At 41.5% G+C, this 13,114-nt stretch overlaps 1 protein-coding gene and 1 pseudogene across 15 annotated transcripts in view; one reads left to right on the top strand and one right to left on the bottom strand.

Annotated features, from left to right (window-relative positions):
* The window catches only part of USP31 (ubiquitin specific peptidase 31), a 219,437-nt gene that overhangs the window by 25,688 nt on the left and 180,635 nt on the right, over positions 1-13,114 (top strand). For 14 of the 15 annotated variants that reach the window (XM_064592800.1, XM_064592797.1, XM_054507550.2 and 11 more), the window contains exons 2-6: positions 3,573-3,710; positions 4,977-5,065; positions 5,157-5,249; positions 5,876-6,011; positions 8,491-8,635. In XM_064592800.1, coding sequence (XP_064448870.1) covers positions 3,573-3,710; positions 4,977-5,065; positions 5,157-5,249; positions 5,876-6,011; positions 8,491-8,635 — 601 coding nt within the window. Of the gene's footprint in view, positions 1-3,572; positions 3,711-3,794; positions 4,199-4,976; positions 5,066-5,156; positions 5,250-5,875; positions 6,012-8,490; positions 8,636-13,114 lie in introns of those variants that run through there. The other variant, XM_045875148.3, reaches the window with a different exon arrangement.
* On the bottom strand, positions 11,139-11,708 carry LOC123844547 (large ribosomal subunit protein eL21-like; annotated as a pseudogene).

Below are 13,114 nucleotides of genomic sequence, written 5' to 3'. Positions count from 1 at the left end.
CTTCTCTCTCACCCTCTCTGGTCAATATTCTACTTGAAACTGCACTTTCAGCTTCTTAACTTGCTGTTCCAAAGGACCGTCTCCATGCCCATCTTACTTGACTTTTCTGTAGTCGTTTACATTGCTGCTTCCTTCTCTCTGGCTCTTCTGGCTGCTCTTACCTTCTTTGGCTTCCTTATTGTGACTTGTCCCTTCTGTGCCATCCTTCCTCAAGAATCTGGCTGCCTCCTTTTCTTTTCTTTTTTTTTTTAAGATTTTATTTATTTATTAGAGAGAGAGCACAAGAGGGGGGAGTGGGAGAGGGAGAAACAGACTCCCCGCTGAGCAGGGAACCCGATGTGGGACTCGATCCCGGGACTCCAGGATCATGACCCGAGCCGAAGGCAGTCTCTTTAACCAACTGAGCCACCCAGGCGCCCCTGGCTGCCTCCTTTTCTCATTAGTGTTCCCTGGGTTTTTTCCTCTGTGTTCATACGGTAAGAGAGTGCTGCTCTGATTTAACTTTCCAGCTCAGATTTCTTTCCTGAGTACCAGATTTCACCTCACTGGGGATCCTGTAGGTACCTCAGATTCAGCGCGTTCAAAGCTCTACTGTCCCTCAGTCTCTTCCTCTGTTCCTGATTTCATTATCCATCTAAATCAGATACTAAAAACCTTGGTGTCATCCCTCATTTCTTTTTTTTTTTTTTAAAGAGCTTTTGTTTTGTTTTGTTTTTATTTATTTATTTGACAGAGAGAGACACAGCGAGAGAGGGAACACAAGCAAGGGGAGTGGGAGAGGGAGAAGCAGGCTTCCCGCCGAGCAGGGAGCCCGATGTGGGACTCGATCCCAGGACCCTGGGATCATGACCTGAGCCGAAGGTAGATGCCTAACGACTGAGCCACCTAGGCGCCCCCCTCCCTCATTTCTTCTTTGTATCCCTTAGTATAGTATTACCAGTCACTTGTTTCTTTTCCATCCTGAGTCGGCCACACCATCAGGGGTGCTGCTAGTGCTGATGGCTTTTATTGGTCTTTTTTTTTTTCTTTACTGGGAAATCTTCTCTCTCTTTTTTTTCCTTTTTAAAGATTTTATTTATTTATTTGACAGAGAAAGACAGTGAGAGCGGGAACACAAGCAGGGGGAGTGGGAGAGGGAGAAGCAGGCCTCCCGCTGAGCAGGGAGCCCAATGCGGGGCTTGATCCCAGGACCCTGGGATCATGACCTGAGCCGAAGGCAGACGCCTAACGACTGAGCCACCCAGGCGCCCCTTTACTGGGAAATTTTCTCTTTCTTCTGTAGCTCACATTTTCCCACTGTCCACACCAAATGGCTCTGGCTTTGATTCTCCTAAATGAGCGCATAAGGCCACAAGCCAAACTATTTCAAGATGAAGTAAGGTGTCAGGTATAAAATGCTACAGGGGATTGAGGAAGGTGAAGCCCAAGAAAGAAAATACTGGATTTGATGATTGAGGTGGTGTCTGACCCTGGGGGAAGTTTTGTAGTATAGTGAAGACTCCCCACACCCGTTTCTCCTTTTGTGTACCTTTGTCTGAGATAGCATTCAAGTAGTATCCTTCTAGTCACTGAAACTTTGTTATCAGGGTCCTTCTTCTCCTTTGCTCACTTTATCCAATAATAAATTTTGCCAGTTGACACTTCAGTCTTCTCTCTCATTTGTGTCCCTTTGATTTTTTTCCTCCTTGAATTTGAATCTTCATAAATCATCTTTTTGTTATCATTCACATTTAACTGATCATCAGGTTATGGTGGTTCTTCATAATCAAGTCATAAATCTGTCCCTTCTTTTTTTTAAATATTTTTTTAAAGATTTATTTATTTTAGAGTGAGGAAGTGAGTGGGGGGAGGGGCAGAGGGGGAGAATCTTCAAGCAGACTCCCCACTGGGCGTAGAGTCTGATGCGGGGCTCGATCCCACTACCCATGAGATCATGGCCTGAGCCAAAACCAAGAGTTGGAACTTAACCAACTGAGCCACCCAGGCGCCCCTTAATATTTTATTTAGTGATGTCTATACCTAACGTGAGACTCAGACCCACAACCCCGAGCTCAAGAGTTACACACTCCACTGACTGAGCCAGCTAGGCGCTCCCCTATAATCATCTTAATTGGAAAATGCAGTGGACAGTTTTTAGTTCTTTGTCCTATTTTATCATTCTTAACACCATTCATCACTCTCTCCTTCATAACCCTCTTCTCTTGACTCTTGAGACTCTGTTCTCCTGCTTTTCTTGCCATGTCTTTGGTGGCCTTTTCTTGGTCTCCTTTGAGGGCCCCCAAATATATTTGTTCTCTGACTTGATCTCTCATGACCATGTCTGGGCAATCTCAGCTATACTCATGATTTCAACTACCACCCATCTGTTGACTTGCAAATCTTTGTCGTTAGGGTGCACTTTTCCACTGAGCCCCAGATCTGTATTCTTCATTTATTTACCAGGTACTTCCACTTGGAGGTTCCACAGAACTTTAAATGCAGTGGATTTGAAAGGGGACTCATTATCATCTTCCCCAGACTTCTTTTTCATTTTGTCTTGATGAGGGGTACCATCAGTTGCTCATCATCTAGATAGGACACCTTGGGGACATTAATGCCTCCTTTCTCACTGTCCCCATTCATTAGGTCACAAATCCTACTGAGTCTACTGCCTAAATTCCTAAATCTCTCAGGTCTGCCTTCATGTTTCTGTCCTCACTGCCTTAGCTTGGATCCTCATTATTTTCTTGCCTCATCAGTGCCTTTGTCTCTTCACTGCCCTCCCTTTGTGCAGTTGTGTCCCCTTCTTCCTCCCTACTTCCAAATCCCATATTCAGCTGAAATTTGAGTGCTTATTATATCTTACTTACATGTGAAATGTTGTGCATGCATCTTACTTAACCACCACATTAAATTACCATTCTCCCTTTTACTTTGGAAGAGAGTAAGCCCCGGTCTCACAAATACAAGTGGTGGGAGAGCAATTTGAACCCAGGCCTTATGCTCCAGAGCCATGAACTTAACCATTTCACTGAGAACCTTTCATTGGCCACTGCTCTTTCCATATTCTAGTCTTTGGAAGCAAGTCACTATTCAAGGTAGAAGGTTAAGGTCCATCTCCTGAGAGGGAACTATTGACATTGATTATTTGGAATTCTATAAGGAAGACTTATTTCTTATTTATTTACTCAATCATTTATGTTTTATAGATGTGTTTATTTCATACTGGGGTTTATAATTCAATACTATGTTACTTATTTAACCAGTTCTCATTTTTAAGATGTTCAAGTTATTACCACCTTTTTGCTATTATAAAGCCTGATGAATGAATATTTTCTTAGAAGTCTTGGCATGCTGTTTGATGGTTTCTTTAGATATATTCCTCAAAGTAGGATTGTTGGGTAGGTGCATTTAAGTCTTCTGTACACATTTCTGAGGTGGGGTTTTCACATAAGCATCTGTTTTTATATTGCTGTCTTTCTAGGAAGTTACTCTAACACCCTTGAGATTTTGCATCCCTCTTTGGGATTATAAATAGTTCATCTTTAAAGCCAGGAACTCAACTAGGCACTTTGATTTATTTACCTGTGTAGAGTATTGTGTCAAAGAACGCACTGCAATATCGGGGAAATTCCCAGCATGACGCCCAGGAGTTTCTGCTGTGGCTTCTGGACCGAGTTCATGAAGACCTCAATCATGCTGTGAAGCAGAGCGGCCAGCCTCCTCTGAAGGTGAGGGTGTGCACCCTGCTGGGGCAGCCAAGGAGCCATGAGCAGGGAGCTCCGTGGTGGTTTAGTGAATGGAGTGAGTGTAGATTCTTTTCTCAAACCTCCACTGAGGAGTTGTTGCAGTTTGCATTTAGTTAATATAGTGAAATCAACTAAGCTCTGGGTGAGTATAAAATTCAGGGATACTTAGAGGAGTTTTCCCGTGTTTACTGCTTGCTGGCAGCATAAGAGAGTTGCTGTGTCTAAGGAACTTAGAGTGTAGTGAGAGGGGACATATTTGCATGTATGACTAGTTTTAGACTACAATCAGGTGATTCCAGTTCACTAAGCTGTTTTTAAAGCAGAAATTGGTTTCTTTTGCAGTGAGACATGTAGCCTTGTAGCTCACTGAAATGAATACACACTCAAAAAGGAAATGAATGGAGGTCTTTGCTGTTACAATTGGATTTGAGTATAGGAACTGAACCCCTAGAATATTCTACCAAGAAACGGTGATTCATCCTCAATTTTTATGCATGCAACCTTAATATGATTGATAAAATGATTTATATAATGGAAATAATTAACACCAAAGAGTTGTTATTCTCTTGCCACTTTTAAAGTTTTTGTTAATTCTGCACTGTATCTCAAAATTTCAGTCTGTGGTTTTGTAAGGTGTTAAGTAATTCTGATTCAAGGTCCGTCTGTGCCCGGACACTCTGTACTGTCTTAGGACCATGTGCTTGTGGCTGGCTCTCCCACCAGATTGAGATGTACTTAAGGTCAGGCACTATGTCTTATTTATCTTTGTGTCTTAATGCCCTTTGCGGGGCTCTCTGCAGGTGCTCAGTGACTAATTATTGGGTGGGTGGACATGAAAAGGCCAATTCAGTATGCCGTCGAGTGGCTGGGCATCCCAGCGAGCAGTGCAGCGGGCAGGGGCTTGCGCAGGTGGGCACCGTGGCTAGGGTTATTTCCTGGAAGAGGCCAGAGGGAGACCTTCGGAGCTGGAGGGAGATGGGAGCACCCTGTGGAAGGACTGCCGGACTGCCTGGCGGGGTGGAGAGACCAGCACAGGCACGGTCTGTGGGAGAGCCTGTGACATGCGTCCTCGTGACCCTGTCCTGGCTGCTGCGTTCCGATGCCTGGAGCATATCCTTTTCACGGGAACATCCAGACCCGATGTACCGCTTGTAGAGGAAGTCAAGGACATTTGTGACTGTTTCAGGTTCATCTTCCATCAAGAACTGGTACTTCTAACGTGTGAAATTGTACTTTCCCTTTTTTTAGCCACCGTCAGAGACTGATATGATGCCCGAGGGACCATCTTTTCCTGTCTGTAGCACTTTTGTACAAGAACTTTTTCAAGCCCAGTACAGGTATGAGCATATCAAATTGTCTCTTCCGTGGTCTGCTTGACATAGCTCTAGATGATCTTACTGTGCGTGTCTTTCGTTTTTGTTTCTGAAGATCTTCTTTGACATGTCCTCACTGTCAGAAGCAGAGCAACACTTTTGACCCTTTCCTCTGCATTTCTTTGCCAATTCCTCTACCCCACACAAGGTAAGAACAGATATAATAAAATTAAGACTGTACATTCCTGTGTATTCCTTTCCTCTGTAGGCTCCTGTTAGGGCTCCTTACTTATTGAGACAAGTAATGGGATTAGTGATAACTTGAATACAGGCATTGTAAAAACCTTACAGAAGTCTATAAATCCTGGTCTGAATGTGCAGGGTGAGCAGGCACATGGGGCAAGCGTCTTTTTACAGTCCCTGTGGTTGTCGTCTGTTCAGTTGCTCATCCACTGATATAGTATGGGGCAGGGGGAGGGTTGTTGAGTGCCTTCTAGATTTTCTAGAGACTTTATGTTGCACTTTTAATTAGTTGCTTTATTTGAACTGTTTTTCAAAATTTTTGAGAGTTAATGCTGTTGTAAAGAACATTCAAACCACAGAATCAAGTGTTGATATGTTATATTTTGTTTGACTGCCTTTTCCAGAGATGTCTTGATTATTGTTTTCTGGTTCCACTTAGGTCCAGATGAGATTTTTTTTTTCCCCTTTGGCTTCCAAATAAAGGTGTGGGTTAGCTTCAGTTTTGTGTTAATTTCAGATCAGGTTTGTTTTGCCTCTGTATTTTAGTTGAAGTAAGTGCCTAATGAGAAGATCTGACTTTGATCTGCACAGGCCTCTCTATATTACCGTAGTGTATCAGGGGAAATGTTCTCACTGCATGAGGATTGGTGTGGCCGTGCCTCTGTCTGGGACTGTCGCCAGGCTTCGGGAAGCAGTGTCTATGGAAACAAAGATCCCCACTGATCAGGTAATAAGCCTGCTCAGGCCAATTACATATGAGCCATAAAAGTGTTGCTTTCTGTTTTTTTGGAATTTTCTAACAGTCCTCTGCCAAGTATGGTTAGATAGAAATGTAAAACCAGTTGTGTCTGTATTGAGGAAAGAAAAATCAAGACCCAAAGAGGGAAAATGTACATCAAAACTTCTCATGCTTCATTTAATTGTACATATATTTTTGAAAGCAAAGCTGTGACTTGACACCAAGACCTTCTTTTAGCTTTGTTTATAAAGTATAATTACTCAGCCTCTCTTAAACTAGCCTTATGGATGCTTATGTGGGCAATAGGAAGAGCATCCCTGTGGTATTTGAAGGTCACAGAGGCTTAGAAAACTCCACTAGTGGCTCTTGAAAACCCCTTTCCATTGTGGTGATAAGAATGGATATCTTCTTGCTGGTACAGTACATACAGATGCTCAGTATGGTTCGCTTCCTGCTTAAAGCTGGGTCAGAGACTCACTTCATTTAGATGAAGTGCCCCTTCACAAGGAATGTTGTGCCCCTTCTGCCTTCTTTTTTTGGGTAAATTTTTGATAAGTAGTTATATTTAAATGGACCCAAAATACTTTTAGCCTATTTGTTACTTGACATTTTTGCATACAGTTTTTACTCAATTCACTATTATGATTTTATTTAGAAAAATGTTTCTTATTTTAGATTTACTAAGAAAGATGATTCTGTGGTAGAATAACTTTTCCCTAGGTAGCTTCTGGAAGCTGCTATATAATCACATGATTAATAAAGGTGTTTTGTACGTTGGCCTCATGTGGCTTCATTTGGGAAGTTACCACAGTAGAACAAATACAACTAGTGGTATTACCTTAATACAGCTAATATCTCATATTTTCATAGGCCAAGTACTGGTGTGTTGATAAAATGTTCATATTCTTCCTTACTGTCAAGTGCTTTTTGATTCTTTTTTTCCCTTTAGGATGAGGGGTAAGACTGAAAGAGGGAGGCAGGCTGAGCTGTGTGTGCAGGGCAGATCTGGTTGTATCTTTATTTTATTTTTTAAAAGATTTTATTTATTTGACAGAGAGAGACACGGCGAGAGAAGGAACACAAGCAGGGGGAGTGGGGGAGGGAGAAGCAGGCTTCCCGCAGAGCAGGGAGCCTGATGTGGGGCTCGATCCCGGGACCCTGGGATCATGACCTGAGCCGAAGGCAGACACTTAACGACTGAGCCACCCAGGCGCCCCCTGGTTGTACGTTTAAAGCTTCCAGTGCTCTCGGGCTCTTTTTGCATGTGGTTTAAATGGCTGATAGAATTACAAGTTTGTTTTTGACCTTAGCTTGCTGGAGAAAATAAATTATCTTGCATGTTCACCTGCAGAAAAACAATGTGGTTATTAAACTCATCAGAAGAAAAATGTGCTAGGGATATTTTTCTTGGACTATTTGTGGAATGTGCCACCAGCCTTTTCACCTCACAGACTCATAGTATGTTTGCATTAGCAGAGGGAATTTTAGGGGTCCCTTCCAACCCCCTCATTTGAAGGAGGCCCAGAGAAACCATGTGACTTGTTCAAGAGCATAGGGCTGGTTGGTGGCAGGCTGGGACTGGAACCTCTTCATGCCCAATCCAGTGCTTTTTCTCTAGACAGTGCTGCTGAGCATGTAATGAGCATCTAAATGTTTCCATTGTTTTTTTCCCCATCTTTTTTGTTTTGTTTTGTTTTATTGTGAAATACTCAGCCATTTCAGAAACAGGACTTAGAAAGTGGAAGTATCTTGTCCTAAGTATCTTAGAACTAAGAGTTACTAACTCTAATACTGTGTTGTATATTCACTCCTATTTTTTCCTGTGCATATACTACATTTGTTATTTTATAAAAATGGAATCGATTAACACATTATTCTTTATGTTACATCTTATTTAACTAGGAGATCTTTCCATGTTGGTGCAAATACATTTGGCTCATTCTTTGTAATTACAGTAGGACTATAATATATTTAACTAGTTCCTATTGTTGGACATTTGAGTTGATTTCATTTTTTTTCCTATTACAAAATCCGTGGTTGTATGACATTTTAACCTGAAACAAAGAAAAGTTACTGATGTAGGAGAAAGTCTTGGAATCAGATGTGGACTCTGTGCTTGCTGTGAGACTGAATAGTCAGATACTCGTTGGCAAGTTTCCCACCTCTCTTCAGTTTCTTCCCCTTGTGAGACAAGGGGCTTATACTTTGTCATTTCCTGGGGGCTCTTCTTCATGAAAACTTAGAGGAACTCTGGATTCAGTGCCATAGCATTCTGAAATTTACAGAGGATATCGTGCTTCTACAATTCGCTTACTAAAGGCAGATAGTGTGGGCTCCGTGACATGTTTCAGAGCCCTCTCACGTCCCCGCAAGCCCTGACGGGCTGGAAAAGCTCATGGTAGAATCGGGAGATCAGTTCCTATTGGCTTTCCAGTTACCCAACTGTTTACATTTTTCCCATTTTTAGATTGTGTTAACGGAAATGTACTATGATGGGTTCCATCGTTCCTTTTGTGACACTGACGACCTGGAAACAGTCCATGAAAGCGACTGCATTTTTGCCTTTGAGACTCCAGAAATATTTAGGCCTGAAGGAATTCTCAGTCAAAGAGGTAAATGAGCATCTGTTTCCATAAGGGTTTGCAGATTTCACAACTGTCTGCCCTTTGAGGTGTCTATTATATGATGGCATACTTTTTTAAATTATGGTAAAATACACATAACACTTATTTTTATGATGGTATAAATTCTATGGTAACATTTCTCTGGAAGAAGGCAGTTCTCACTGTTTCAGGCAAAGATATTTCCTTAGTTTCTAAGCCCCTATCTGAGGCTCAGAACTGACTGAATCCTTCCTCCTTTTCTTTTAAATGCTTTCTTTTTTTTTTTTTTAAAGATTTTATTTATTTATTCATGAGAGACACAGAGAGAGAGAGGCAGAGGCAGAGGGAGAAGCAGGCTCCCCAAGGAGCAGGGAGCTCGACGTGGGACTCGATCCCAGGACCCCGGGATCATGACCTGAGCCGAAGGCAGATGCCCAACCATCTGAGCCACCTAGGTGCCCTGTTAAGTGGCTTCTTAAGCATCTTATGACAGCATTTGGGAAGATGCATGATGCCATAGCTGCCTTTTTTTTTTTTTTTTTTTTGCATTTTGTTACCTGCTTTGATGCTTAATTTCTGAATTCTAACTCTCTGGTATAAAATGTTTTCTTGATACCTTGCTTTTAAGAAATTTGCATCAATAGGCAGCAAAAGAAAGTACAGCTGTGGACAGTGCTGTTCCTTTTCCTATGATTTGGGCTGTGATTTAGAACTTAGCCTGTCTCTCAACTGTGCTTGGAGGATTTGGGGGCTATTTCTGATTTTGAAAGTTGCTAGGCAACTCAAACTTTGTTCTTGGCCTTAGTGTTCTTCATGGTTCTGGGGCTTCTGTTCTTTTTCTTTACTCCAGTGATTATTAAAGCTTGAGAGGCACCTGGGACATGGTTAGAAATGCAGATTCTTGGACCCCACTCCAGACCTACTGAACGAGAGCCTCTGGGGGTGGGGCCCAGCATGCTGTTTTTCACAGGTGATTCCAATGCACACCAAAGTTCGAGAACTGCTGAACTGAGAACCTAGTCCCAGCAGTGTCTTTCTACTGCCATGATTTTAGAACTGAACCTCCCTGCTCATCCTCTTTTCTTCTCCTTCCATACCCTGACTTTTCTTTTTCTTTTCTTTTTTTTAAGATTTTATTTATTTATTTGACAGAGAGACACAGCAAGAGAGGGAACACAAGCAGGGGGAGTGGGAGAGGGAGAAGCAGGCTTCCAGTGGAGCAGGGAGCCTGATGCGGGGCTCGATCCCAGGATTCTGGGATCATGACCTGAGCTGAAGGCAGATACTTAACGACTGAGCCACCCAGGCGCCCCTCCATTCCCTGACATCTAACTGTCCATTGGAATCTCTGCTTAGAAGTCCTGCGTTGTCTTAACACTCAGCATTTCTTAGACCTGATCCTCCTGCGTTTCTTCTCTGGAATCATGGTACCACCATCCTTCTTTTCACCCAAGGTGGATCTAAGCACTTCTCCCTCAAAATTCACATAGAAATGATTAAACACTATGCAGTTTTACTCCTCATCCTCTTGCCACTTGTACAGCTCAGACCAGTCTCAGCTGGGCTTTTCTAGTAATTTCTCTATCTTTACCCCTAGACTTTCTTCTGTTATTTTTCCATGGTGCCCCCAGACTTATTTGGATATACATTTCTGATCATATTATATGCTTATTGATTTGCCAGTGTTTCCCCTTTGAGATTAAATCTGAACACCTTGGAAGAATGCATGGCCCGTCATGGTTGGTTCTTGCCTTTCTTTCCAGCCTCTTTACTATACTCCATCTCCTTCCCCATGTACCCTATCTAGGTTACTCTGTATTTCTCGAATATGTCATGTACTTTTATACATTCCAACTGTTTGCTCTGTTGAGAATTCATTTCTCCAGCTCCTTTCTCAGCTCCTACTTTGTCTCCCCTACACACGCCTCCCCTCATCTCCCCATCTCACCCAGTCCTAAGCAACCACTATTCTACTCTCTGTCTCTGTAGATTTCCCTACTTTAGACGTTCATGTGAACAGAATCATATAATAGGTGGCATTTTTGACTTCTTTCATTTAGCATAATGTTTCAAGGTTCATCAGTGTTGTAGCATGTATCAGTCCTTCAGTCCTTTTTATGGCTGAAGAGTAGTCCATTGTATGTATATACCACATTTTGTTTATCCATTTATCTGTTGATGGACATTTGGGTTGTTTCCACATTATGAAATAGTGCTATTATGACCATTCATGTACAAATATTTGTTTGAATACCTGTTTAGAGTTTTTTGGGGATACACCTACATACACACCCCTAGGAGTGGAAACACTGGGTCATGGTAATTCTGTGTTTAACTTTCTGAGGAATTGTCAGACTGTTTTTTGCAACAGGTGAATCATTTTTTATCCACCAATATATGAGGGTCATAATTTCTCCACATTCTTGCCAACATTTATTATTTTCCATCTTTTTTTTTTTTTTTTTTTTTAGGACACAAAGTTTGCTTTAAATATTAAATATTTTTGGGGGGGAAAGGACACCACACTTCTACTCAATTAAGAGAAACATTTTTACAGTCTTGAGGTCTTTTATTTTCTTTACATTTATCATGCCATGAATTCATAGGGAATGGGTTCCAGCAGTTCAGGCTCCTTTCCATTAGTTCTCACAAAGTGTGCTTCTCTGGGTGGGGCAGGCTGGCGCTTCAGTTGAACCCAAGTACCTTTCTCTTTGGCTTCCTTCTTTTTCTGATCATTTTCCTTCACACTCTTCAGGAATCTGTCTCGGCTCTTTGAGTGTTTAATATACTCAATGTGTACATTAATTCTCTTGGCAAGAATCTTGCCCTTGTTTGTTTACAACAATGCCAGCAGCATGCTGAGTAACATTGTAGACTCTTCCAGTTTTGCCATGGTAACATTTGTGGGGCATTCCTTTTTGAACAGTGCCCATTCCCTTGATGTCCACGATACCACCTTTCTTATAGATTTGCATGTATGTGGCCAAAGGAACAACTCCATGTTTTCTAAAAGGTCTAGAGAACATATAGCAGGTACCTCTCCTCTTTCCCTTTGTGTTGGTCATTTTGGCGAATTACTGGAAGATGGTGGTTCCGGCTGAAAGGAAGCTATTTTCCATCTTTTTGATTATAGCCATCCCAGTGGGTGTGAAGTGGTGTGTCTTTTTGCTTGTATTTGCATGATAAATGGTATTGATCATCTTTTCATGTGCTTGTTGGACATTTGTTTACCTTCTTTAGAAAAATGTCTATTCAAATTTTTCCCCGTTTTTAAATTGGGATGTAAATTTACTGAGTTGTAAGAGTTCTTTATATATGCTGGATTCTAGACCCTTATCAGGTATATGACTTCCAGATATTTTCTCCCATTCTATAGATTGCTTTTTCACTTTCTTGATAGTGTCTTTTGATGCACAAAAAGTTCTTAGTTTTGATGAAGTCTAATTATTTTCTTCTTTTGTTGCTTATGCTTTTTGTTGCTTATCTAAGATTTCATCCTTAAATCCAGGACCATGAAGTTTACCCCTGTGTTTACTTGTAGGGGTTTTGTAGTTTTAGCTCTTATATTTAGGTCTTTGCGCCATTTTGAGTTAATTTTTTAATATGGTTTGAGGTGGGTGTTCAGCTGCATTCTTTTGTTGTATGTAAACAGTCAGTAATCCTAGCACCATTTGTTGGAGATACCATTCTTTCCGCTATGAATGATCTGGTGCCCTTGTTGAATGTCCTTATTTTAGTTCCTCTTTTTCTTCACCACCTACTTCGATAGGTGCCTCTAGTTTCTGAACCTTTACGTAATTCTGTATGTTGGGTTGGTCAGCTTTCTCCATTGCCAGCCTAGGATTCCATTATCTCTGGTATACCCATATTTACATTATTATTTTCTAAGGAGTCTGTTATTTCAGTTTTAATTTTTCTTTGACCTAGCAGCTTCTTTTTGTTTTCTAGTTGCATTTTCATGTGTGTGCTTTGTTCAAATTGTTTTCTACTTTTATTACATTACAGTAAAAGAATACTCAGTTATCACCTTTTCCAGAAAGCTTCCCCCCCCACCCCCCCGCGGGGCACCCCCCCCAGTCGGGCTGGCTGACTTCCTCCTCCTTGCTCCAGTCACATCTTCTGCTAATCTCTGACACCAGCACGTTGTGTGCAAATAATCTTTTTTCTCCTCTGTCCTTCCACCACACTGCGAAATTCTCTGTAGTTGGGGCTGTGTTTTATCTTTCTGTACCCAGCAGTTCATTATAGTTCCTAATGCATAACAAGAGCCCAGTTAATGTTTGTTCAACTGAAAATTTACTCAAATCCCCTTTCACACCCCCATGGCTAAGGGTTAACACTAAGTTTCTATTTTTAATTGAATTTGGTGAGGTCCAAGTTTATCATCTACTGACCAGAGAGTGTCTTTGTTGGAAGACTATACCAGTTATTGAGTATGTGTTAGCCTCTGTTAAAGCCTTGTAAATAACTTATTTGAGACATATGAAG

The sequence above is a fragment of the Mirounga angustirostris genome, unplaced genomic scaffold (assembly GCF_029215605.1).
Source record: "Mirounga angustirostris isolate CCGP_5_RB_7025 unplaced genomic scaffold, mMirAng1.0.hap1 SCAF_5, whole genome shotgun sequence".
NCBI classification, from domain to species: Eukaryota; Metazoa; Chordata; class Mammalia; order Carnivora; family Phocidae; genus Mirounga; species Mirounga angustirostris.
This window is presented reverse-complemented; position numbering and strand designations above follow the sequence as displayed.